The 27,599-nt window shown below is 36.3% G+C and overlaps 1 protein-coding gene across 1 annotated transcript in view; it reads left to right on the plus strand.

The window, feature by feature from the left end:
* The window catches only part of SMCHD1 (structural maintenance of chromosomes flexible hinge domain containing 1), a 176,891-nt gene that overhangs the window by 122,713 nt on the left and 26,579 nt on the right, over positions 1–27,599 (plus strand). Inside the window, exons 34-41 of the mRNA XM_066246162.1 lie at positions 29–93; positions 8,414–8,501; positions 9,496–9,627; positions 10,492–10,644; positions 22,557–22,683; positions 22,852–22,971; positions 24,772–24,857; positions 26,453–26,575. Coding sequence (XP_066102259.1) covers positions 29–93; positions 8,414–8,501; positions 9,496–9,627; positions 10,492–10,644; positions 22,557–22,683; positions 22,852–22,971; positions 24,772–24,857; positions 26,453–26,575 — 894 coding nt within the window. The remainder of the gene's footprint in view (positions 1–28; positions 94–8,413; positions 8,502–9,495; positions 9,628–10,491; positions 10,645–22,556; positions 22,684–22,851; positions 22,972–24,771; positions 24,858–26,452; positions 26,576–27,599) is intronic.

The raw sequence follows: 27,599 nt of genomic DNA on the forward strand, positions 1-27,599 counted from the left end.
TTCCTTTCTCTCCTACTTCCCTTTCTAGGCAGAAATATTTAGTTGCAATAAAATAAAAGATAATGACAAGGAAGAAGGGTGCTTCTACTTCAGGTATTTCTCAAATCATTTCATATTTTTATGCATTCTTTGTTAACAAGTAAATCAACCTTGATGATGCTTGCCTGCTCAGTTAGAGAAAAATAATTTATGATTGAGTAGAAAATAGTGGTATCTTTTAGTTTTTTGCCAGGAAGATTTCTGAGAATATGTGTGTTTTATCTGTTTGTAAGCTTTGTAAAGTGGTTTGGGGAAAGACTGTTATAATATATATATTGGTATTCAAAGTTATCCAAGCCATCAGAAGAATTACATTATGTTGTTAGAGTACTTTACCAAATAAGGAGAATTCTATAATCTTTTTTTTCTTTTAAGTGAGAGAAGGGGAAACAGTGAGAAGGACTTCCACATGCATCCTGACCCAGATCCTGTCAACCCCTGTCTATGGCTGATGTTTGAATCAGTCAAGCTATTTTTAGCACCTGAGGCTGATGTGTTTGGACCAACCAAGCTATCCTCAGGTTCCTGGGCTGGTGCTCCAACCATTTGAGCCACTGTCTGCAGGAGGGGAAAAGGGGAGAGGGTAGGAGAGAGAAGCAGATGGTCACTTCTCTTATGTGCCTTGACCAGGCATTGACCCAGGACATCCATAGGCTGAGCTGATGTTCTATCCACTGATCCAACCAGCCAGGGCCAAATCCCATCATCTTAAACTTATGATCTTCCAAAGTAAAAAATAAGACTAGACTAGTTTTTTACTGTTTAACTATATAATTTTGAGATGTTGCTTCTGTATTCTGGACCTCTACCTTGAAATCTGAAAAATAGTTTTGTGTAGACTGTGTCTAAGGTTTCATTTGTTTATTTATCTAAAAGAAATGTTCTCTTAGATTTTAGACTAATTATTTTTTTCTTAAATCATGTTGAACACACGAAAAAGCAGTTACAACCATTGTTACAATAATACTAGTGTTTACAATTGTCTGGTGTTTTTCTTTATTGAGATCTTTATTTCCTTATGTGGCTCCACATTACTGTCTACCGTTTTTTCATCTTACTTTGCAGGACTCCCTTGAGCACTTCTTTCTTGCCAGATCTAGTGGTAATGAACTCCCTTACCTTTTATCTATGAATGTCTTAATTTCTCCTACTTTTGAAGGACAGTTTTGCTGGGTATAGGATTCTTGGTTGACAGTTTTTGTCTTTTAGCATTTTGAATACATTGGCCTCACTGCCTCTGGCTTCTAAATTTTCTGATGAGAAATCTAATCATCTTATTGAAGATTCCTTATATGTAATGATTTTCTACTCTTTTCTCTTTTGAAAGTTTGTTAATGTGTCTTAGTGTGTGTTTTTAAGAGTTCATTTTATTTGAAATTCCTCAAGTGTCTTGGGATATTTATGTTGATGTCTTTCACCAAACAGAAGTTTTCAGCCATTCTACAAATACTCTCTCTGCCCTTTTCTCTCGCTCTTCTCCTGGAACTCCCACAGTGCATATGTTGGTCCATTTCCTGGTGTCCCCAAAGGTCACTTAGACTCCGTTCACTTCTCTGTGATTTTTTTTTCTTCCTTTTCCTCAGACTGTATAATCCTCATTGTCTTCAAATTTGATACTTTTTTCTCCTACCTGTTCAAATCTATATTTGAATGCCTGCGGTGAAATTTACAGATCCAGAATTTGTTTGGGGTTTTTTTTTCAGGTTTTTCTCTCTCTATTGATATTTTCATTTTTTCCATAGTATTTTTTACCTTCTCCACATCTCCCTTTAGTTCTATGAACATCTTTAAGACAATTGTTTTAGTCCTTGTTGAGTATATTTGCCACCAGTTTTTCTTTCAGTAACAGTTGCTGGTGGGTTATATTTTTCCTTTGAATTGCCCCATGCTTCTGTTTATTAGTGTTATGATTTTTTTTGTTGTTAAAAACTAGACATTTGAATCTAATAGTGTGTTAGTTCTGTAATTCAGATTCTATACCTTAACTAAGGTTTGATTGTTAGGTTGTTATTGTTTTTTATTTTTTATTGTGGGCTATTTCTCTGCCAAGGATCACCCTTACATATAAACTTACGGTCTTCTTAGGTCTTTTCTGAGACTTTCCCTGAATATGTGTGGTCACTTTCTAATATTACCATATATGCAGTTGTATTTTAATGTCTAGTTCCCTCAAAAAGGGGAAAAATAAAGGGAGAAGCAGGTAAGGAATGGGCACTGGCCCTTTAAATCTCCCTGGAAATCACTTCAGCAAGAGGATGAGGACTTGGCAGCATGGGGGTTCCTATAGGAACAGAGGCAGCAGAGTACAGATACCTGATAGTTGAAAGATAGAATTCTTACCTGGAACATATGCACAGTTGCCTGTCCTAGTGCAGGGGGTGGGGTATGAATAGTTGCTACTGTGCTAAAAGCTGAAATTGACCAAAATTAACCTCAATATACCATGCAAGTCTTCCAGCTTGCTGTAAGTTGCAAGTCTTCAATAGCCTCCAGAGTTCCATAATAATTATATCATACAGATTTTGCCAGTATAGTTGTCTAGAGTCCTGGTACTTCCTATGCCTGCCATCTTTCCAGAATTTTCTCTAAGATTACTTCTACTTTTAAATTTTTTTAAATCATCATCAGTACGATCAAAATGCTCAGTCTATTAATTAGTTCAGTGCTTTTTCAGACTATACTGAGGACCAGTTTTTATTTTTTTCAAAATTCTCAGTCTGTCATAAATCATTGTTCTTTGTTTATTTTAAAAAAACAAACGGGTCCTTTGAATGTGCACTTATATATGTTCTCAATTACTCTTTTATTGTCTCGTGACTGACAAGTAACAAAATGTTTATACCAACAACTGTCCTTGAACTGTACTACTTTGAACAACATTGCCTTCTGTCTTTTAAGTATTCTCATGGTATTGCATGGGACTGGTTTAGACATCCTAGAAAGGACACACTGCCTTCTCTTCAGTTTATTAAATCATCTTTTAGTGTATGAATTTATTCAAATGTGTTAATTGGATTGTTTTATCATATTTCAAAATCTTTATGTAATTTATTATAATTCAATCTTATAATTCTCAGGCATCAGTTTGAAGGAACATTTTAATGTTTTTAAAATAATCATATTTTAAAACTACATAGAGGTAGTAGTTACACAACAATGTGTGTGTGCTAAATGCCAATCTACAACAGTTAATTTTATGTTATGTGAATTTCACCTCAAAAAAAATCACACTATCAGTTATACTTGTAATATTCATAATAAAATATACACTGCTTACAAAATTAGGGGATCAGGGATCATGCAGATACTCTGTATTTTCAGCCTTTTGTATAGTGCATTTTCACCAATGAAATAAAAGTTTGTTTTGCATCTCATTTGTATAATTGAACAACTTTCTTTGACTTGTCGTTTGCTTTTCTGATGTTCTTGTTTAATAAGAAATTAAATGATTTTTTTATTGCCGCATATTCATTTTGAAATACCCCTAATTTTTGTGAGCAGTATATTTTCAGTCTATAATACATATATATGTATTTAGTATGTTCCTTTTCATATATACATAAATATACTATATACTTATGCATGTATATAGAGCTATAAATTTTCTTCTATGAATGGCTTTAGGAACATTCACAGGTTGTTTTTTAAACTATTTATTAATTTTGGAGAAAGGAGAGAGAGAGGAAGGGAAGAAGGAGCAGGAAGCATCAACTTGTAGAAGTTGGAAGTTGATTCTTGTATGTGCCTTGACTGGGCAAGCCCAGGGTTTCAAACCGGCAACCTCAACATTGCAGGTCGGCACCTTTTCCACTGCGCCACCACAGATCAGGTTTTTCAGAAATGTAGTGATTCATTCTAAACATGCGATTTCTTATGCTGTTTTTGTTACTGATTTTTAGGTTAATTTCACTGTAGTCAGAGAGCCTATCCTATATAATTTCTTTGCCAGTTTTTTTTTATCAGTTGATTTTAGAGAGACAGAGAAAGGGAGGAAAACAGTTTTTGGTTGTTGTTCCATTTTGTTGTGCATTCATTGTTTGCTTCCCATATATTCCCTGACTGGAATTGAACCACAATGTTGGTGTTATGGAACAATGCTCTAACCAACTGAGCAAACCCTTCAGGGCCTATAATTTCTTTATTTTTTTTTTATTCAGTGAGAGGAGGGGAGGCAGAGATAGACTACCGCATGCACCCCAACCAGGATCCACCTGGCAATCCCACTAAGAGAGGGCCTATAATTTCAATCATTTGAAATTGAGATTTGTTTTTGTAGAATGGACAGTTTTTGTAAATATTCCAGGTGCACTACAAAAAAATATATACTGCATTTGAAATTGTGTTTTTTATGTTCATTAGTTCAAAATTTGTTAATCATTTTGTTTTCTATATCTTTTTTTTCTGTCTGCTTTTTCTAGCAGTGAGTATAAGTGTGGATTTGTTTGTTTTCCCTTTTAATTCTGTCAGTTTATATATTTTGAGGCTATGTTTACATACAGACTTAGATTATCACATATTGAATCATTACAAAGTATTCATCATTTTCTCTGGTAATGTTTTGTCTTGAAATCTACTATGATAACAGTATATCAACTTTCCATATGAGTGACATGCAAAAGCCATCTTAGGGATCGTGATAGTGTTTGTATAAAATATCCTTTTCATTACTTTTGTATCTTCATATTATGAGAGATTCTAAATGAATTTTAGTTGGTTTTTTAATAATCTGTTTTAATTGAAAAGTTTAGATCTTACATATAGTTACCAAAACACGTGCTTTTCAATTAATGATCTTACTGTTTTTTATTTGAACTATTTCTTTTTATTTTTAACTTATTGGTTTTTTTTGTTATTTTCTATCTATTATTAAGTTGGTAGTTATACAATCGTATTCTATAAGTGATTTTTATTTTTTGAGGATCCAACATGGCATAATTGACATACCAATGGGTAATGACAGTTTGCATTTTTATACCTTTTTGGAAAATACATGAATCGTAGAACACTTAAACTTCATTTTCCCTCTTCCACCTTATGTGCTTCTGTTGTTATATATGTTAAACCTATCAAGGCATTATTATTATTTTATATAGTTGGTGATCATTTAGATTTATTAACTTATTTATCCTTTCTGTTAATCTTCAACTCAGCTTCTATCTGGGATCATTTTCGATCTGAGGAACTTCCTTTAGTATTTCTGGTGATGAATTATCTCATTTTTGCCTGAAAATCAGTTTTTCCGCTCACACTTAATGGATATTTTTCCTGGATATGAAATTCTAGGTGGTCTTCATATCAGAAGCACATATACTAAAATTGATATTCTAGGTTAGCGGTTTCTTGCAATACTTTCAAGCCATCATTCACTACCCCATTGCAGCTGTTAAAAAGTTAGCTGTTGCCCTGGCCGGATAGCTAAGAGCATTATCAAGAAGTGCAGAGTTGCCTGACCTGTGGTGGCACAGAGGATAAAGCGTCGACCTGGAAATGCTGAGGTCGCCGGTTCGAAACCCTGGGCTTGCCTGGTCAAGGCACATATGGGAGTTGATGCTTCCAGCTCCTCCCCCCTCCTCTCTCTCTGTCTCTCTCTCCCTCTCTGTCTCTCTTTCTCCCTCTCTCTCTCCTCTCTAAAAATGAATAAATAAAATAAATTAAAAAAAAAACCCTACATTCTGAAAAAAAAAAATTATAAAAAAATAAAAAAAAAAGAAGTGCAGAGTTGCGATTTGATCCCTGGGCAGGGCACATACAGAAACAGATTGATGTTCCTGTCTCTCTCTCCCTCTCTCTCTCTTCCTCTCTTTCTCTTTCTTTCTCAAATCAAATTTTAATGTGTATTAAAATTACACATTAAAAACACATTACACATTAAAAACAAAAAAACTTAGCTATCATTCTTGTTATCTTGAAAAGTAATCATTTCTTGTCTTCTTTGGTTGTTTTGAGTTTTGTTTTCAGAAGTTTTACTATGACATGCCTGTGTGTGGATTTTTTACGTATTTATCCTACTTTGTTTTCATAGTCTTCCATTGTGTGGTCTTTATTCAGTTTAAAAAAACTGTAAGCCGCCTGACCAGGCAGTGGCGCAGTGGATAGAGCGTCTGACTGGGATGCAGAAGACCCAGGTTTGAGACCCTGGGGTCGCCAGCTTGAGCGTGGGATCATCTGGTTTGAGCAAAAATTCACCAGCTTGGACCCAAGGACCCTGGCTCAAGCAGGGGGTTACTCGGTCTGCTGAAGGCCCACGGTCAAGGCACATGTGAGAAAGCAATCAATGAACAGCTAAGGTGTCGCAATACGCAACGAAAAACTAATGATTGATGCTTCTCATCTCTCTGTTCCTGTCTGTCTGTCCCTGTCTATCCCTCTCTCTGACTCTCTCTCTGTCTCTGTAAAAAAATAAAATAAAAAAATAATAAAAAAATATGTATATAATTTAAAAAAACAAAAAAAACTATAAGCCATTATTTCTTCAAATATGTGTCTGCCTCTTTCCCTCTTCTTTCTCTCTTCTCCCCGTCTTCTCCTTCTGGCAGATCTTGATTACATATGCACATTAGTCCTTCTCTCAGTATTCTCTCTCTCTTACTGTCTTTGCCATTCTTTTGTTTCTCTTCATTCTAGATAGTTTCTTCTGACCCGCCTTCAGTTAACTAATCTCTATTCAGTAGTATCATCTTTGAATTATCAGTTTCTGTTTGGTATTTTTAGTTCATTTTTTTTTTCTTACAATCTAGTTCTCTGTTGGAATTTGCATCTTGTGTTTTTACCCCAAGTAGTAAGCAAAGGTCTGTCTGGAATTCCTTTGGATTTGTTTTATCTGTTTCTGTTGGTTTTCATTCTAGTCTTGGCCTCTTCATGTACCTGGTTGTTTCCTTTTTGTGATTTGGTTTTTGTTATTTACCATACATTTTATTTATGAATATTTATGGAAATAATTTGAAGTTTCAGATGTTATCTTTCTCTAGATGGGGTTTACATTTACTTCTGTTTGTTTTCTGTGCCGCTAACAGTCTATTATCATTTCTGTCCAGCTTCTGAGGTTGAGATGATTCAAAGCTGAGTTGCTTTTCCATTGGGAGCCTGTCTGCTTTAGGTCCACCTCTGTTTCTTAGAATATATTCCAAGAATAAAGCAGCCTTAAATGTGAAACTTACCTCCCAGGATTTCCATGTTATTTTTTTATCCAGCTGAGTTATTTTTCACTTTTTGCTTGTTATCTCTCAAACATCTTTAAGCAAATGTCTTTAAATATGGTTATCTTCATCAGGATGGGTAAGTCTGCCATTTAGAAGCAGTATTCTGTTCAATTCTTACAGTAACTTTATTAGGTATTATTTTCTTAGAGAAAACATGTATGTTACAGTACTGGGATTTCAATTCATATATATATATTGGAAGCCTTTGCTTTTTTTGCTACATTATGCCAGGTGTTTTTAAGACTATAAATAACATGCAAAAACCACCATACAGATCATGAGCCTTATTTTCATTGTGGTTAAGTGTGATTAAAACAGGCTTGTTAAGTGTACCTCTTATTAGGCACTATATATATATTTTTAATTTATTTAGTGATAGGACAGGGGCAGAGACAAATTCGTCCCCCATGTGCCCTGACCAGGATCCACCCAGCAAGCCCACTAGCAGTTAATACTCTGCCCATCTGGGGCCCTTGCTCCATTACAACCAGAGCCATTTTTTAGCACCTGAGACAGAAGCCATGGAGCCACCCTCAGCTCCTGGGGCCAGCTCACTCTAATAGAGCCATGGCAGCAGGATGGAAGGAGAAGAAAGAGAGAGAGAAGTGAGAGGGGGAGCAGTGGAGAAGCAGGTGGGCACTTTTCCTGTGTGCACTGACCACAGATTGAACCCAGGACATCCACACACCTGGTTGACACTCTACCACTGAGCTAACCAGCCAGGGTCTCTAAATTTCTTATAATTAAATCGCAGTAAATGCCTTGTGAAGTTAAATATTTAGAATAAAAACAACATAAAAGATCAGGATATCCTATAAGTTTGGAATATAAAACTGTGAGTTGGAAATTTATTATGTAGAATTAAAGCAAAATTCACATCTAATTCAATATTTTTACTTGTGTTCATTTTTTTGTCAACCTTAATTTCCTATGCTTTCAACTTTGTCACACCCAGAGCCTGGTTTCTGGATGTTTTGTGGAAAGAAAGTCCAAGGAAGAGCGACCTGGGGTTAAGTTTAATATTGCGGGAAATATTTGCTGAACAAAGGCTAATGGAATAGTTGTGATTTCTTTTTATGCATTTCCTTTTTGTGGAAGGAACAGAAAAAGGATACTGTGAATGCTTTTCCCATTTATTTAAAAATTGTGAATAATTTTATCTCTTTCTATTTTAGGGATAAAGCAATTCCCAATAAAGTGGGGCTATATTATATCCAGTTTGGTTTTATGATGGATAAAACCCACATTCTTCACAGTGAACAGGTTTGCTTACTCTCTTTATATAAAACAGTTAGCATTACATTTTCTTGCTTAATTTAGGAATGAAATGTTCTGTTTTAAAGTGAATTATTGAATGCAACTGAATTACTGGATGCATAGTATAAATAATGTACTTTTTAGGAATATTAAAATAGAAAATTATTTAAATTGCTAATATGATCTGATGCAGAAGTTATTTTTTCCATCTATCTTTATATCACAGTAATGTAGCTCCTATTAACCATGCATGAAAATTTTCCAATTAATAATATTTCAGGTACTAGAATTCTGGATAATTAAGTCTATGTAGTTTTAAAAATACATCATCTTCATTCAATAAATGGTAGTATACTAAATTTTAAAATTTTTAGATGCCTCTGAACTTGTTTTTAGGGAATTAACATTTAAAAGTTAATTTCTGATATACTGCTTATCCTGAGTTTTTAAAAGTTTTTTTTGGTTTGTTTTTTATCTTCTTTTTAAATTTTAGTGAGAGAAGGAGAGGCAGAGGCAGACTCCCATATGCACCCCAACTGGGATCTACCCAGCAAGCTCAGTAGGGAGCAATGCTTTGCCCATCTGGTGCCCTTGCTCCATTGCAACTGGAGCCATTTTTAGTGCCTGAGGCAGAGGCTATGGAGCCATCCTCAGGACCCGGAGCCAACTCGCTCTAATCAAACCTTGGCTACAGGAGGGTATGAAGGGAGGGGAGGAGAGAGAGAAAGAGAAAGAGAAAAAGAAGCTAGAGGTGGAGGGGTGGAGAAGCAGATGGGCCCCTCTCCTGTGTGCCCTGACCGGGAATCAAACCTGGGATATCCACACACCAAGCCAATGCTCTACCACTGAATCAATTTGCCAGGTTCAAAAGTTGATTTAAGATTAATGGGAATACGTTTTTAAAAGTAACATTTCATTTACTATATTCTGTCATTTCTTCTCTTGAATTCTAAACCATCTATATATATTGTTAATCGGAATGCTTCTTTTGTTTTGAAAGATTATAGTTGACGTTCAACCTAATCAACCTGTGAAGTTAGTACCTAAAAGTCAGCCAGCAACACCAGCTGTTTCAAATGTTCACTCAGTTGCCAATAGGACCCTGGTCAAAGATTTACATCTTATTATCACGGTATTGTTTATTTACTTCCAAAATTGCAGAGGATAGCAAATATTATTTCTAATTTTAGGGTGCAAAATACTTACTATAAAATCAAATTTTGATTATTTAGTTTAAGGTTTTAGGGAAATTTTGTGCAGATGAATGAAATATAAGCATCATTGAATACAAATAGAGAATGGATGACATAGTACATAAAATATATCCAGGTATGCTAAATGGAACTGGCTCAAAATTGCAAAAATCTGCTTACTTCTCCTAATATGGCCCCTTTAAATCTCCTATTTCGTGAATAAAATAAATTGATTCCTCCATGCACATTTTCACTGAGGGGAAAGAAAGGAGCTATTTAAGTAATTATTTTTAAGAGATCTGCTCTGATATCTGATCATAGTGAGCTGCTCCTCAGCGAGAGCTTCTGATTACTTGTAAACAGAAATAGAATTGCCATGAATATTAACAAAAACAGGTGAAATAGAGTAGTAGGACTTTATGGAAAATTTTGCTAGTGGGATACTTAATTCCTTTCTATTTATTATCCTGTTATAGACAAGTGAGTGACTCTTAACTTCTATTCCCTAGCTGCTAAAAGTACATAACAATGTGAAATTTTAAAATGAAAGTCCTTTTAATATACAAAGTTAGGAAACCATTGTGTTATCTGGAAGCTACTGGTTCTTCCATGGTTTCTGAGATTACTTGCTGCCTGTGGAGCACTTTATCTGAGAATTGAATTCTGTGCTTGGAGTAAAGGATCAGGATAATTTAATATTTGGGGCTTTATAGATATGTCATATTTCTGATTTGTACATCTTCTCTTGGTTCAATCTTCTTAACAGTTCTTCTAATTAGTTATTTTTCATTGTTTACTTTAAGGATGAATTCAATAATCAGACTGGAATTGATTTGGTTGGCACTATAATAGCTACCATCAAAGGTTCTAATGAGGAAGATAATGATACACCACTCTTTATTGGGAAAGTTAAAACACTTGAGTTTCCCTTTGTGAAAGGTTCAGCTGAAATCACGGTAATTGTTAACGTTTTTTGGTAGATAAGATTTTCTGTGTTTTTACCTTGATTGATAATGTATTTGTGTTTCTATCCTTCTGTGGATAGAAACAGAATAAAGTATAACCCAGATAAAATATATAAATATAATAGAAAATTTTAATAAATTAGCTTATCTTTGTTATTTTTTCCAAAATGGAAATAGTTTTACTTGTAAAAAATACACAGTGCAAAAACTCATAAATAACCACTATATTATCAGCCTTCAAAGATAATGATGATTAGCAATTAAGTGTAATAACATCCAGACTTTTCTGTATATTCCCTAACACTGCATGAATATGATACCTTGTGTGTGTGATTGGTACACATGGAGGGGTAAAATTTCATTAATAAAATAGAACATTGCTTTTAGAAAAATCTCTTATTTAACATATCTTTGATATGTTTCTTTATTTGTAAGTATCAACTTAAATCATTGCATTGATAATTTATTTGATCAATCCTAAGTGAAAATTGAGTTTCTTTCCAAAAGTAGTTTTATCAAGAGTGCTTCCATCAGCTTTCATCTATGTATACCATTTGCATATATCTGATTATCTCCTTAAGAAATTGCTAGAAGTTGATTGGATACGGCATTTTGGTAGTTATTGTCAGTTGCTCTTCAGTTTATATTCTCACCAGAAGTATAAGTCCATTCTTATTATGTTACCAACAATAGTTATGAAGTTTTAAAAATTCTAACCAAGTTTTCTATATTAAAAATATTTTTTTCTTTGTTACTAAAAACATTGAACATTTTTCGAATTTGTGATCTGTATTGGATTGTCTCTTGATTCTTTTTCTTTTGGAATGTTCATCATTTTCTTCTTAATTATATTAAAGATACTAATGCTCTTTTTATATCAATATTTTTTCCCAAGTTTGTCTTTTACTGGGGCTTTGCTAATAATATAGGGGCAGAAGGAAAGAATACTCACAGTGCTAGCTCTAGTATTTTTATGCATTTAATTTTTCATTTGTCTGAATTTTATTTTTAACTGTTTTTCGATTCATTAACTATACTTTTTGGTATCATTTATTTAATAATTCTTTCTGTACCAATAAATTTTACATGTCACCTTTTGTATTTTTTGTCAATATTTGCCATTATTTCTAATCCAGTGCTTATACCACTTTTTACTTTATTTTATTTATTTTATTTCATTTTTTCTTCTTTTCCAAATGAGTGGAGAGATAAGAAAAACACTCCCGCATGTACCCCAACCAGGAACCACCAGCAAGCTCTGTCTGGGGTCGATGCTCTCTGCCCGGGGTCGATGCTCTCTGCCCATCAGGTGCCATGCTCACAACCAAGCTAATTTTAGCACCTGAGGTGAAGGCTCCACAAAGCCATCCTCAGCGACTGGGGCCAATGCACTCAAATCAACTGAGCCATGGCTATAGGAGGGGAAAAGAGAGAGAGAAGGAGGAGGGGTGGAGAAGCAGATGATCTCTTCTCCTGTTTGCCCTGACTAGTAATCAAACCCAAGGCATCTACACACTGGGCCGACACTCTACCACTGAGCTAACTAGCCAGGGCCTAATACTAATACCACTTTTAAAAAAGCTATAGTTAAAATATGATATAGTAGTTTCAGGTGCACATTATTTTATAACATTAGGCTTATAATCAGGGAGCCTGTCAGCTTGCACTGGGCCTACAGTAGACATGTCAGTTGACTTGTTAATGACAGACTATTACAGCATTTCCATTTTAATTAGTTTCCAATGTTTTAAGCTCAGGAATTTTTACATGAAGATACACATTTTTTTATTTATTTGGAGAATTCTAAAGACTTGGCAATACTGAGCCAAGATTCCCTTATGGCAGTAGGACTTTCTGGTCAGCTGTATCTATGCCATTTCATTTCTTAACATTGAGAACAAATGTCAGCTGATACTTATATTTATACTTGTTCTTTTATTTTTATTATATGGAAAGTAAAGTGAAATTTTTTTGTACCCTAACAAAAATTAGGTAATGAAAGTCATATATTGAAAAACAGAGAAGGCAGGAGACATGTTGAACTTCAAAGAATGTTTGTTTTAGGTTTTTTATTTATTGTTTATTCATTTTAGAAAGGAGAGAGAGAGGGAGAGAGAGGAGAGAGAGAGAGACAGAGAGAGAGAAGGGGGAGGAGCAGGAAGCATCAACTCCCATATGTGCCTTGACCAGGCAAGCCCAGGGTTTCAAACCGGCAACCTCAGCATTTCCAGGTCAACGCTTTATCCACTGCACCACCACAGGTCAGGCAAAGAATGTTTGTTTTAGAAGGCTGCACCTCACCCACTTTGCCTATTTCTTGTTTATATTATATCCTGTGTCCTTGGCTCCCCTGTAGGCTTTTCAAATTGCCAGCCCCACTAGACACATTTCTGAGATTGAAATGCTGATGTAAGCCATTCTCCTACAGCTGTATGCAGAATCTAACTAAGCTTCATGTCATACATATGAATTTCCACTGGAGGCTCCTAATATCGCACCGAATAAGCAGAAAATGCTCAAATCTGTCCTGGCTTCTGACCTAGTTATTGACTTAGTAGGTCTAGGGCAGGGCTCTGGAATCTGATTTGTAATAAGCAAGTGATTCTTATCACTAGGGACACTTAGGAAACACTGGCCCAGAACATTATCAGTATTTGTAAATGTTACACATTTGCTTCGAAAGAACCTGTATTGATTTCTTTAAAGTTATAATCTGAATATATAGGTTTGTTGATTGTATTATTTAAATTCTCTGTTGTCTGCCTACTTGATATAGAATTTTTTGTAACAGATATATAAATTTCATTTTGCTATACATTTATCTATTTATTATATCCAGATTCCCATCTTTACATGGATTCAGTTTGGACTCTTGGGTTCTCTTCATTTTGTTATTCTATGTATGCTTTTTCTTGATAAACTGCACATCAGATTATGAACTATAAAACTTTGATAGGAAAGATATCCTTAAACAAGACCTAAAGGAAGAGATTTTTTAAAATGTTTATTGCCTGACCAGGTGGTAGTGCAGTGGATAAAACATCAGACTGGGATGCGGAGGACCCAGGTTCGAAGCCCCGAGGTTGCCGGCTTGAGTGTGGGCTCATCAGCTTGAGCCCAAGGTCGCTGGCTTGAGCTTGGGATCATAGACATGACCCCATGGTTGCTAGCTTGAGCCCAAAAGTCTGGCTTGAGCCCAAGGTTGCTGGCTTGAGCAAGAGGTTACTCAGTCTGCAGGAGCCCCCTGGTCAAAGGCACACATGAGAAAGCAATCATTGAATACCTAAGGTGCCACAACGAAGAATAGATGCTTCTCATCTTTGTCCCTTCCTGTCCGTCCTTATCTGTCTCTCTCTGTCAAAAAAAAAAAAAAAAGTTTAACTATTGAGAGTTAAAACTTTATATACTGTGGTACCTTGAGATATGCACAGACCAACATACGAATTTTTTAAGATAGAACTGCGACTTGGTCCATATTTTTGTTCGAGATCCAAGTGAAATTCCAAGATACGAGTCATGATTCGGGAAGCTGCCGCTGATTGACTTGTTGGCACACAGGTCCATTATCAGCAGCACAACACCAGCATCTCGTTTCTTTCTCACATGTTACCCACAGAATCAAGTCAAATCTCGTGCGCTGTACTTGTTCTTGCATCATTTTTGCATTTTTTACTAATTTTTTGTGTGTGCTATCATGAGGCTGAAGGAAGTGAGTGTAAAGGACAATAGTGAGAATGATGTCGATAGAAGTAAAGCAAGAAATAATAGAAAAACATGAGAGTGGTGTATGAGTGATTGAACTGGCAAGGCTGTATGACCACAATACATGTACAATTTGTACCATCCTTAAAAAAAAGGATGCCATCAAAAGCACAAATCCAGCAAAAGGAACTACAATTCTATCCCGATTAAGGACAAATATTCATGAAGAAATGGAGAAGCTTCTGCTGTTGTGGGTGAAAGAGAAAGAGCTGGCAGGAGATACAGTGACGGAGACTGTAATATGCTAAAAGGCACGTATTATTTACGGTGACTTGAAGAAGAAAGAACCATCAACCTCAAAAGAGGCAGCAGAAGATACATTTAAGGCAAGTCACGGCTGGTTTGAAAAGTTCAAGAAGAGATCTAGCATTCACTTTGGTGGTGAGGCATGGTGAAGCTGCAAGTGCTGACGTTAAGGCAGCCGAGGAGCACATCGCACATTTTGCTGCGCTTATCGCAAAGGAAGGCTACATCCCCCAACAAGTGTTCAACTGTGACGAAACAGGATTGTTTTGGAAAAAAATGCCCCGGAGGACTTTCATCACCACAGAGGAGAAGAAGCTACCAGGCCATAAACCCATGAAGGATCGTTGGACCCTTGCACTCTGTGCAAATGCTAGTGGTGACTGTAAAGTAAAGCCACTGCTAGTGTATTATTCTGAAAATCCTCGAACTTTTAAGACTCACAAGATTCTTAAAGAAAAATTGCAGGTTATGTGGCACACCAATGCTAGGGCATGGGTTACCTGGCAGTTTTTTATTGAATGGGTAAATCTCGTCTTTGGTCCTGCAGTGAAGAAGTATCTTCAAGAAAATAAACTCCCAATGAAAGCAATATTAATCCTTGAAAATGCTCCAGCCCACCCACCTGGTCTTGAAGATGACATTCTCCATGATTTCAAATTCGTGAAAGTCCTCTACCTTCCACCCAACACGACTTCAATCTTGCAACCTATGGATCAGCAGGTCATTTCCAACTTGAAAAAGCTTTACACAAAGCACTTGTTTTGCCACTGCTTTGAGGTGACTGAGAATACAAATCTAACCCTTTAAAGCAGCGGTTCTCAACCTGTGGGTCACGACCCCGGTGGGGGTCGAACAACCAAAACACAGGGTCGCCTAAAGCCATTACGACCCTGTGTTTTGGTCGTTCAACCCCCCGCCGGGGTCGCAACCCACAGGTTGAGAACCGCTGCTTTAAAGAGTTTTGAAAAGATCACTAAAACATCATGATACGTTTACGTATTATTGACTTGGCATGGCAAGAGGTTATAAGAAGAACCTTGAACGCGGCATGGAAAAAGTTATGGCCTGATGTTGTTGCAGACAGGGACTTTGAAGGATTTAATCCAGAGACCGAGACCGAGGTAGAAGCGTTGGAGGAGATTGTATCCCCCGGAAAGTCGGTGGGTAGATGAGAGTGACGTAAACGAGCTTGTCGAAGAAAATGAGAAGGAACTCTGAACTGAGGAGTTGAAGAAGCTACAGATGATGCAACATACAGAGCTTCTGCAAGAGATTAGTAGTGAAGAGGAGGTAGAGTCGGAGGAAGTGATTTCTACAAGTGAAATTAAAGACATGCTGGCAATGTGGGAGAAGCTTTCAAGTTTCATTGAAAAGAAACACCCAGAAAAAGTTTCAACTGGTCATGCTTCAGCACTTTTTAATGACACTTGTTTGTCACATTTCTGTAACATATTTAAAAGGCAGGCAAAAGCAAACCTCTTTGGATATATTTTTATTCAAAAGTCCTGCAAGTGAAAGTGCCGAAAGTGCAGCCAAAAAGGCAAAAACAGGTGATGATTAAATGAAAAATAGGTAATGTTAAGCTTAGGTTAAGTTTAAAGTTAAGAAAGTACATTTTTTACAATTAAGTTTTTGTGGTTTCATTTTAAGTAAAGAAAGTGCAGTTTTATTTTTGTTTAAAGAAAATGCAGTTTTAGTTTACATTTAGTATAAAGAAAGTGCAGTTTTAGATTACGTGTCTACAGTTCCTACATCCCTTCCTCCCTCCGTCCTCCTCTGCCATTCACCTCATTAGCCGCACTCATCTGTCTCCAAGGTAAGAATACAGTACTAAATGACACTTTTTTCTTTTTTTTTTTTTTTTTTTTTTTTTTTTTATAGAGACAGAGAGAGAGGATAGATAGGAACAGATAGACAGGAACGGAGAGAGATGAGAAGCATCAATTATTAGTTTTTCATTGTGGCACCTTAGTTGTTCATCTATTGCTTTCTCATATGTGCCTTGACCGTGGGCCCTCAGCAGACTGAGAAACCCCTTGCTCAAGCCAGCGACCTTGGGTCCAAGCTGGTGAGCCTGCACTGAAGCTGACAACCTCGGAGTCTCGAACCTGGGTCCTCCATATCCCAGTCCGACGCTCTATCCACTGCGCCACCGCCTGGTCAGGCGACACTTTTTTCTTTTATTTCATATATTTTGTTATGCATTGGTAAAGTATACGTGTGTGGTTTTTTTTGTTTTTGTTTTTTTGTATTTTTCTGAAGTTGAAAATGGGGAGGCAGTCAGACAGACTCCTGCATGCGCCCGACCAGGATCCATCTGGCATGCCCACCAGGGGGCGATGCTCTGCCCATCTGGGGCATCACTCTGCTGCAACTTGAGCCATTCTAGCACCTGAGGCAGAGGCCACAGAGCCATCCTCAGCGCCCAGGCCAACTTTGCTCCAATGGAGCCTTGGCTGCGGGAGGGAAAGGGAGAGACAGAGAGGAAGGAGAGGGGGAGGGGTGGAGAAGCAGATGGGCACTTCTCCTGTGTGCTCTGGCTGGGAATCAAACCCGGGACTCCTGCATGCCTGGCCAACGCTCTACCACTGAGCCAACCAGCCAGGGCCTTGCTGAGCATTTTGATCATGAATGGAAGCTGGATTTTATCAAATGCTTTTTCTGCATCTATTGAAATTATCATGTGGTTTTTCTCCTTTTGTTTATTTGATGAATCACATTGATTGATTTGCAAATATGGTACCAGTCTAGCCTCCTCCGCATAAATCCCACTTGATCATGATGTATGATTTCTTTCATATATTGCTGAATCCGGTTTGCTAATATTTTGTTGAGGATTTTAGCATCTAAAATCATCAGGGATATTGACCTATAATTTTCTTCCTTTTTGTTGTCTTTGCCTGGTTTTGGAATCAGAATTATATTTGCCTCATAGAAGGAGCTTGGAAGTCTTCCTTCCTCTTGAATTTTTTGAAATAGCTTGAGAAGGATAGGAGTTAGTTCTTCTTTGAATATTTGGTAGAATTCACTTGTGAAGCCATCAGGCCCAGGACTTTTTTTTATTGGGAGTTTTTTGATAACTGTTTATATTTCATTTGTTGTAATCAGTCTGTTTAGGTTTTCTGATTCTTCCAGATTGATTTTTGGAAGATTATATGTCTCAAGGAATTTGTCCATTTTATCTAGGTTGTCTAGTATTTTGGCATACAATTCTTCATAGTATTTTCTTACAATATTTTGAATTTCTGTTGTGTCAGCTATTATTTCTCCACTGTCGTTTCTAATTTTATTTATTTGAGTCCTCTGTCTTTTTTTCTTGGTGTTTCTGGTTAAAGGTTCATCAATCTTGATTACCTTTTCAGAGAACCAGCTATTGGTTTCATTAATTCGCTGTGTTGTTTCTTTAGCCTCTATGTCATTTATTTCTGCTCTGATCTTTATTATTTCCTTCCTTCTACTATCTCTGGGCTTTACTTGCTGCTCTTTTTCTAGTTCTTTAGATGCCAAGTCAAGCTGTTTATTGAGCTTTTTTTAGCTTCTTAAAATATGCCTGTAATGCTATGAACCTCCCTCTTAGTACTATTTTTGCTGTGTCCCATAAATTTTGAGTTGATGTATGCTCATTATCATTAATTTCTAGGAATTTTTTCATTTCTTCTTTGATCTCGTTAACCTATTTGTTATTTAATAACATACTATTTAGTTTCCAAGTGTTTGAGTATTTTTTAGTTTTTCTGTTGTGGTTGATTTCTAGTTTTATGCCATTGTGATCAGAGAAAATCCTTTATATGATTTCAGTCTTCTTAAATTTGTTGAGACCACCTTTGTGCCCTAACATGTGTTCTATCCTAGAGAATGTACCATGAGCACTTGAAAAGAATGTATATTCTGCTTTAGGGTGAAAGGTTTTATAGATATCTATTAAATCGAGTTGATCTAGTGTGTTTTTGAGTCTGCTGTTTCTTTGTGAATTTTCTTTCTTGAGGATCTTGAGTGATATTAGTGGGATATTGAAATCCCCTACTATTATAGTATTGCTGTTGATCTCGCCCTTTAAATGCATCAAAGTCTGCTTTATATATTTAGATGCTCCTATATTAGGTGCGTAGATATTTATAATGGTTATATCTTCTTCTTGGATTGCTCCCTTTATCATTATGCAGTGACCTTCTTTATCTCTTACTATAGCCTTTGTTTTAAAGTTCATTTTTTCTGATATATGTATTGCTACCCCAGCTCTTTTTTCATTTCCATTTGCATGAAATATTTTTTTCCATCCTTTTACCTTCAGTCTATGCACATCTTTTGTTTTAAGGTGTGTTTCTTATAGACAGCATATATATGGGTCCTCTTTTCCTATCCACGCAGCTATCTGTGTCTTTGATTGGATCATTTAATCCATTTACATTTAAGGTTATTATTGATATGTGGTAGTTTATTTATTTTTTTTTTCTATTTTTTTTTTTTTTTTCATTTTTCTGAAGCTGGAAACAGGGAGAGACAGTCAGACAGACTCCCGCATGCGCCCAACCGGGATCCACCCGGCACGCCCACCAGGGGCGGTGCTCTGCCCACCAGGGGGCGATGCTCTGCCCATCCTGGGCGTCGCCATATTGCGACCAGAGCCACTCTAGCGCCTGAGGCAGAGGCCACAGAGCCATCCCCAGCGCCCGGGCCATCTTTGCTCCAATGGAGCCTCGGCTGCGGGAGGGGAAGAGAGAGACAGAGAGGAAAGCGCGGCGGAGGGGTGGAGAAGCAAATGGGCGCTTCTCCTGTGTGCCCTGGCCGGGAATCGAACCCGGGTCCTCCGCACGCTAGGCCGACGCTCTACTGCTGAGCCAACCGGCCAGGGCTATATGTGGTAGTTTATTGCCATTTTATTCTTTAAAGCTGTATTCCTTTTTTGCTATATTCTTTTTCCCCTTTGATCTGTTCACAACAGGCCCCTTAGCATTTTTTGCACCATTGGTTTGGTTGTAGGGAATTCCTTGAGTTTTTTTTTGTCTGGGAAGCTTTTTATTTCTCTTTCAATTTTAAACAATAGCCTTGGTGGATATGATGTGTCTTGTTATAGATTTCTTTGGTTTTCTCTTTAATGGAGTTCTCTGTGCTTCTTGATCTTGTGCAACTTTTTCCTGCCTCAGTTTAGGGAAGTTTTCAGCTAAGATTTGATTGAACAAAGTCTCTATTCCTTGTTCTTTCTCTTCTTTTTCAGGAACCCCTATGATGCGGATGTTATTTCTCTTCATGTCACAGAGCTCTCTTAGAGTTTCCTCAGACTTTTTGAGTCTCTTCTTTTTTCTACTTTGCTTTCGTGCCTTTGTTTATCTTGTCCTCTAACTCGCTGATTCCATCCTCAGCTTCATCCTTCCTGCTTTTAATTCCTTCCATTGTGGTCTTCATTTTTGATACTGTATTTGTCATTTCTGACTGATTCTTTTTTATTATTTCAGTGTCCTTTTTTATATTTACTTTATTTAGGTGATCATGATGACTATCTATTGTTGTTCTCAGATCTTTGAACATCCTAATAATCATTGTTTTAAACTCTGCATCTGGTAATTTGGTTATATTTGATTCATTCAAGTCCTTTTCTGGGGATTTCTCTTGATTCATTTGGATTGCATTTCTCTGAGTTCCCATTTTTTCTGTGAATAAGAAGGGTTTGGCCACTGTAGTCCAATGGATGTGGCCTCTGTGTTCCCTAGGTGTGGTCTGTGTGCAGGCCCACCACCCCTTCTGCCACTGCCTCAGGTGTTCGGGTATGGATGTTGCCGGTGCTGGCCCTCTGGGGCTGTTTCTGAGGTTTCTGCCTCTCCTCATCAGGAGGGGCTATGTTCTCGTGCCCAGGACTACAAGCCTCTGTGGGCCTCTGCCTTTGCCCCACCCCTGCAGGTGTGGTTTTGTGCCACACCTTGGCGGCAAGCCTTGGCACTGCAGGCAAGGGTGAGCACCTTTTCTCAGCTCCGGGTCTCCATCTGTTCTATATAATAAAATTTTAAAGATGATAAATTGGGTAGAAAATTTTAAGTATGTATTGCTGTCTGTTGTGTGTGTGTGTGTGTGTGTGTGTGTATGTGTGTGTGTGTGTGTGTGTATAGAACTCCTCATGTATAGAACTCACCTTTTTTCAAAAAATTTGGGGTCTAAAAACTGGGTATGTCTTACATGGTGGTTGTAGATTTTTTTACTTGGATTTCCCGCTTTTTCACGCTTGTTTTTGTGCTCATTGTTGAACACAGTGATTTGTCACCATACACAGATGAGGACAAGAAAATGGTGGGAGTTTTGACAGTGATGAGGAGTTGTATCAATTTTATGATGAATAAAACTTGATTTTAATAACTATGTAATACATTTTCTTTTCAAATTTTGGGCTACATAATTAAGGTGCATCTTATACATGACAGCGTCTTATACATGGGGAAATATGGTATATTATGTGTGTTTATATAATATAGGATTCGTATATTAAACGTATTTTTTAAATCTTAAAAAAAACTTGCAAATCAAAGAAAAAAGACAATCTAGTGGATGAATAAATGACTCAAGAACATGAGGCATTTATTAATGAAAGAAGAAATTTAAATGATGAGTAAACAAGAATCATGACCTCAATACCAATTAGGAAAATAAAGAAATAATGAGTAGTTGATTTTAATCCATCTTTTTAGAAAGAAATACTTGGTTATTACTAAATGTAGGCTAACACCAGGGGAGCTGGATATATTATACAGTAATTGTGAAAGGATAAGTGAAAGATACAGCCTTTTGAAAGGAAATTTAATACTAATATTAAACTTTGAATGAGTCATATTATGTATTCTAGAAAACACACAAAAGAAGTATTAAAAGATCTTTTCTTTTCTGTTATAAATAATAGCTAAAAATTTTTAAACAAACTAAATGTCCAACATCCGTGAAAGAATATTACAGTGTAGTATATTCTATGCATACATTTTTAAAATTGATTATCTAGACATTCACTGAAATTGATCAACAAATCAAGTGCTGAAAACAAATTGCTGATATATAAAGAATATGCTATATTTTAAATGCAAAATGTCTTATTTTACATGTGTTTATATTCATGTAAATACAGTGAAAGCATCTTTCAGAAACTAAGTGGAATTGGGGTTCAGTTGAATGATGAGCTTGTATTCTATGTTCTTTGTAAAAAGGAATTGTTAGCTATAATTTGTAATTTTCTTATCTTGTGGGTTTTACAGTGTTATATTAAGATTTTTAAAAATTCTACTCTGTGAATTATATTATTGTAGTCTAAAAATCATCTATTTCCTATAAGACTGAAAAAAATTATGATGTAGATATTTATATTTGCATTAATTACTAGTTGTGTGCTATGGTCTTAAAGTAATCAGAAACTTTTTATGTGTGCATTAATGAAGAAAATACAAATTAAAACAATCTTTCTAGCTTTTCAGGACCTCTTGTTTATTCACCTGGGATTAGGAAGTCTACTTTCATGGTAACAGAGACGTAACTTAAACTCACCAATGAGCTTTGGGCTTTTTTTTGTGGTTGGTTTTATAACTTCCACACCATCAACTGTTGCACACTGCTTCAACCTGAAGTTTGGAATCAGGAAGATTTCACAGGTCAAAATATAAGTGGCCATTGATATTTCTGGTCTGAAAGAAAAGATAAGATACTTTTTCTTGTTATTTTTTATTGTATATATTTTTGCATAATCACTTATTGATAAGATTATTTGGCTTTCAAACCAATATCAAAAGGTAAAGTGTTTAATGAATCTTAAGGGTCAGTCAGTGTTAAAATGTACCACTCACTGGGAAACAGCACAGTGAAAGATAATACATTTATACTTTGACATATAACTTTTTTTTATGTTACTTTTTTTATTCTTTATTCAGAGTCTGGTGCTGGCAGAAAATAGTCCTGGAAAGGATAGCACTGAATATTTTATTATATTTGAGCCGAAGCTACCAGCTTTATCGAAAACATTAGAATCATATATTCTGCCATTTATGTTTTCCAATGGTAAGTTTCTAGGAAAATAGAGGATTAAACTATTACGTTTATGGTACTTTAAATAACCTGATTTGCTTTCTATTAATATTGTTCTTGATAGTTATCTAGTTATATTATGGCATATATTTGAAAAGTCACAATTTAAAAATTGAAATAAATTATCTGAATTTTTTTTAGATGTTAAGAAGCAGCAACAAATGCTAGCATTTGCAAAACAAAAGGATGAATTATCTCAATCTGTTGAAATGTATAGAAGTGTGTTTGAAACCAGCAAACAGCTTATTGATGAAATTAAGTGTAAGTCCTTTTGTATTTAAAGGTAATAAAGATTTGTGTGAAGGAACAATGAGGCAGGAGGTTCAGACAGACACTTATCTACCTACCTAGGCTACCAGTAATCTGCAGAACATTGCAGAAAGGTAGTGATGATGGTTTACAATATTTGTCATTTGATCTACTTAAGATGATGTATTTCTTCATTTCAAATGAAGTTATATCCTATTTACCTACAAGAATTTGAGATTTTTTAAAAATTAGAAACCTGGAAGTTGAAGGCTTTGACATCATAATAATGTTTATATCTTGCTCCAGCTTCTGGCAGAGTATTAGATGACACTATCACTAGGGTAGGGGGATATAATGTGATTTTTATTTTGAGTCATGAAACTGTGTTTTACTTAAAGTATCTTAAGTATATCATACTGTATGTGTAACTTTTAATCATTTTAGGAAATGTTGGCTGCAGTTTTTAATGTTTGTATACTTTTAAGACAAGGCATTTGGTGAATTGTGCACTGTCATCTCTTTGCATTTGTCAAATTTTTTTGGCTATGTTTTTTTATTTCATGTTAATTACATAGTTAAAATTTTGACTCATTAACCAACAAATATGAACTGCCTGCATCAAACTATATTCACTTTTGTGTTATCTGTCCAAAGTCATGGATATTTAGAAGGTTATAGGAACTAATGAGATCATTTCTAGCACTAAAAATTATTTTTATAAAATCTTACTTTTCTTACAACAACTTTATGCAATTATATATGTTATAAATAGTCAGATGGATTTGGATTAAGTAATTTACCCAAGATTACTTAGAGTTTTTAGTATAACATTGTAACATCTCCTTTTTTTTTTCTTTTTTTTCTTTTCCAAGTGAGAGGAGGAGATATAGAGAGACAGACTCTCACACGCACCCCTGAGTGGTATCCACCTGGCAACCCCATCTGGGGCCATGGTGCTAATTTTAGTAACACCTGAGGCAGAGACTCCACAGAGCCATCCTCAGTGCCCAAAGCTAATATGCTTTAACCAGTTGATCAATGGCTATGGGAGTGGAAGAGAAAGAGAGAGAGAGAGAGAGAGAGAGAGAGAGAGAGAAAGAGATGGGGTGGAGAAACAGATGGTCACTTCTCCTGTGTGTCCGGACAGTAACTCAAATCCAGGACATCAACACACCAGGCCGATGGTCTTCCACTGAGCCAATGGCCAAGGCCTGTAATATATCTCTCTTAACCACATTAATTTTGTTTCTTATTTTTATATATTGGATCAGAGCCTTAATTTTAAAATCTTAATTTTTATTTTGAATTTCTAAAATAGTCACTTATAATTTTTCACTTTAGATCAGTCATTAAAAAGAAAACAAAAGAAATTGGGGGTTTGGGGGGGTTGTTTTGTTTTTTGTTTTTTTTTGAGAGAGAGAGGGAGGGAGAGGCAGGGAATGAGAGACAGGAACATCAAACTGCTCCTGTATATACTCTGACCGGGGAATTGAACTGGCACCCTCCATACTCTGGGACAAGGCTTCAACGAACCGAGCTATCCGGCCAGGGCCCCCCCTTTTTTTTTAAAGATGGAGAGGAATGGGGAAGAGCGACAGGAAGGGGAAAAAGGAAGCATCCATTTGTTGTTCCACTCAGTCATGCATTCATTGTTGCTTCCTGTGTGTGCCCTCACTGGGGATTGAATCCACAACCTTGTATTAGGACAGCGCTCTTAACTGAGCTAACTGTCCAGGTTCCCTGAAAATACTTTTGAAAACTATATTTTGGGAGTTATTACACATTATACAGGTTTTTTGTTTTTAATTTTAGGCCAAGTTGAAGGGGCAAAATTAAAAGAGGCCCAGATCCGCAATGAACTAAAAACACATAATATTGACATTCCTGCAGTGCAACAGGTACAGTTTCCAAGTATATGTGAAAGTTTTTTTTATTAAATTCTAGTCTATAATTTTCTTTTTACCTTTCATACTTCATTAGAAATCTCATGGGCACTATTGTTTTGGGGTATTAAGACATAAGTGAATTGTATTCTTGTCACTTGCTAGATATTAAAAAGGTTTAACAAAAGAATAGAGTGCTCTTTTCAAACAAATGGAAGTTTGTATTTCTAATGTCATGACACCAATAAATGAATTAATTGTACACCAACTTGAGAATTGCATTGAAGAGACTGTTATAGTCAGTATATATGGTAGCAAAGAAAATGAGATAAAGAAACAAAAGACTAAAATATTTTAAATTTACATTATTTTATGTACAAGTAGGGCAAAAATAGGTTTACATTTGTATAGAAAATAATGCAATAAATAGCAAATAATAAAATAGGTTTATATTTGTATAGAAAATACAATAATTAGTAAATAATAAAAGAATAAACTGTTTCACATACAACTGTAAACTTTTGGCATACCCATATATGTTTCAAAAAGAAGTTTATTATTGCCCTGGCCGGTTGGCTCAGCAGTAGAGCGTCGGCCTAGCGTGCGGAGGACCCGGGTTCGATTCCCGGCCAGGGCACACAGGAGAAGCGCCCATTTGCTTCTCCACCCCTCCGCCGCGCTTTCCTCTCTGTCTCTCTCTTCCCCTCCCGCAGCCAAGGCTCCATTGGAGCAAAGATGGCCCGGGCGCTGGGCATGGCTCTGCGGCCCCTGCGGCCTCTGCCTCAGGCGCTAGAGTGGCTCTGGTCGCAATATGGCGACGCCCAGGATGGGCAGAGCATCGCCCCCTGGTGGGCAGAGCACCGCCCCTGGTGGGCGTGCCGGGTGGATCCCGGTCGGGCGCATGCGGGAGTCTGTCTGACTGTCTCTCCGTTTCCAGCGTCAGAAAAATGAAAAAAAATAAAAAATAAAATAAAAAAAAAATAAAAAAGAAGTTTATTATTTAGTTGTATATATTTTTTTACTTTTATTTTTTTTATTTTAGTGAGAGGAGGAAAGATAGAGAGACAGACTACTGCATATGCCCTGACCTGGATCCACCCGGCAAGCCCATTAGGGGGCGATACTCTGCCCATCTGGGGCCACTGCTCTGTTGCTTGGCATCTGAGCTATTTTTTTAGCATCTGAGGCAGATGGCAGAGAGCCATCTTCAGCACCTGAAACCAACTCACTTGAACCAATCGAGCCATGGCTACGGGAGGGGAAGAGAGAGAGAGAGAGAGAGAGAGAAGGCAAGAGAAGGGGGAGGGGTAGAAAAGCAGATGGTTGCTTCTCCTGAGTGCCCTGACCAAGAATCGAACCCTGGACATCCACACATTGGGCTGATGTTCTACCACTGAGGCAACCAGCCAGGGCCTATATTTCTTGATTAAGTTAAAAAATCAGTGAGGTAAAAGCTTTACAAATATTATAACCATATTCTTTAAAATAATGCTTGCATAGTAACTTTATGTTACTGGGTTGTCCAGTTGTTGATTTTTCTTTGTTCTATTTATGGACATCTGGTGAAAGAGTAATTGGCTTTATAGTTAATTTTTCTTTATATATTACAGATGCCACACATTGAAGCACTTTTGAAAAGAAAGATACTAGAACAGGAAGAACTAAAGAAAAAACCCAGACGATCATGTACTCTTCCAAACTATACTAAAAGCAGTGGAAATGTTTTGGGAAAGGTATGTGTTTAAGCTTTTTGAGAGGCAGTACATTTTATTATCTTGTTTTGTTCAAAATGTGTTCTCTTTTTACTTTTTAATTTTTTTCAATAAATTACTTGCTTTCATCATAATAGAGATTTGATAGACTTCAAAACTGAAATGCATACTTAATTCCATAATTCTTATTAACTGTTGAGAGCTATGGTAGAAATTAACATGTCTTATTTCAAGGCTTTTTGTCTACTTAGAGATAATTTCGTGTCATACGGCTTTATAAAGGTAGCCAAGACCTTTCTGTGTGACTCAGACTTCAGTGAGACAACTGGAGAGCGACCAGAATTTGAGTCTAATATTACTAGAGAGTTCATTATGGGGTGCTCCTAGAGCTTAAGAAAAAACAAGAACAACAAAGACCTCTTTATACATGTTTACTGCCCAGAGTGCCATTCTTTCTTTTCTTCTATTCCCTTTTGGTTGTACCTTTTGTCCGAATTGTATTTTCATTTTTATCCAACTGTTACTCAACCTGAACATTCTATTTTATAGAAAGTGTTTCTTGTAGGTGTCCCTAATATCTACAGTTTTTAATAGTGTTAAGGTTTATGGTAAATGAATATGTGTTTTACTTGTTAAACTTTTTTATTTAATATGTATCCTAGCTTTCTGCTTTTACCTCTGTTTTATAACTGAGGAAACAAACTGAAAAACTGAAGATTTAAAAACTTGCTCAAGGTTACATAGCAAGCAAGTGGAAGAGCCTAGATTCAAGCCCACTCAGTCTGACTCCATAGTCTGTGCTGTTTATCACTGTTCTTTATTGTCTTTGTACATCATTCTTTTACAACTACCCTGTGAACTTTTTATAGTATTTCTACTGTTACGTGGGGAAGTCGAAGTTCAGAAAACTTAAATAATTTCTCGATATATAATTAGTAAGAAGCAGAACTTAGACATTAACTGAAGTCCATGGTAGTTTCTTTATAAGTGGTTATCTAACCTCACAAGCAAACTACACACTAAAAATAGGGGACAATACTTACTC

This window comes from Saccopteryx bilineata, chromosome 11 (genome assembly GCF_036850765.1).
Source record: "Saccopteryx bilineata isolate mSacBil1 chromosome 11, mSacBil1_pri_phased_curated, whole genome shotgun sequence".
NCBI classification, from domain to species: Eukaryota; Metazoa; Chordata; class Mammalia; order Chiroptera; family Emballonuridae; genus Saccopteryx; species Saccopteryx bilineata.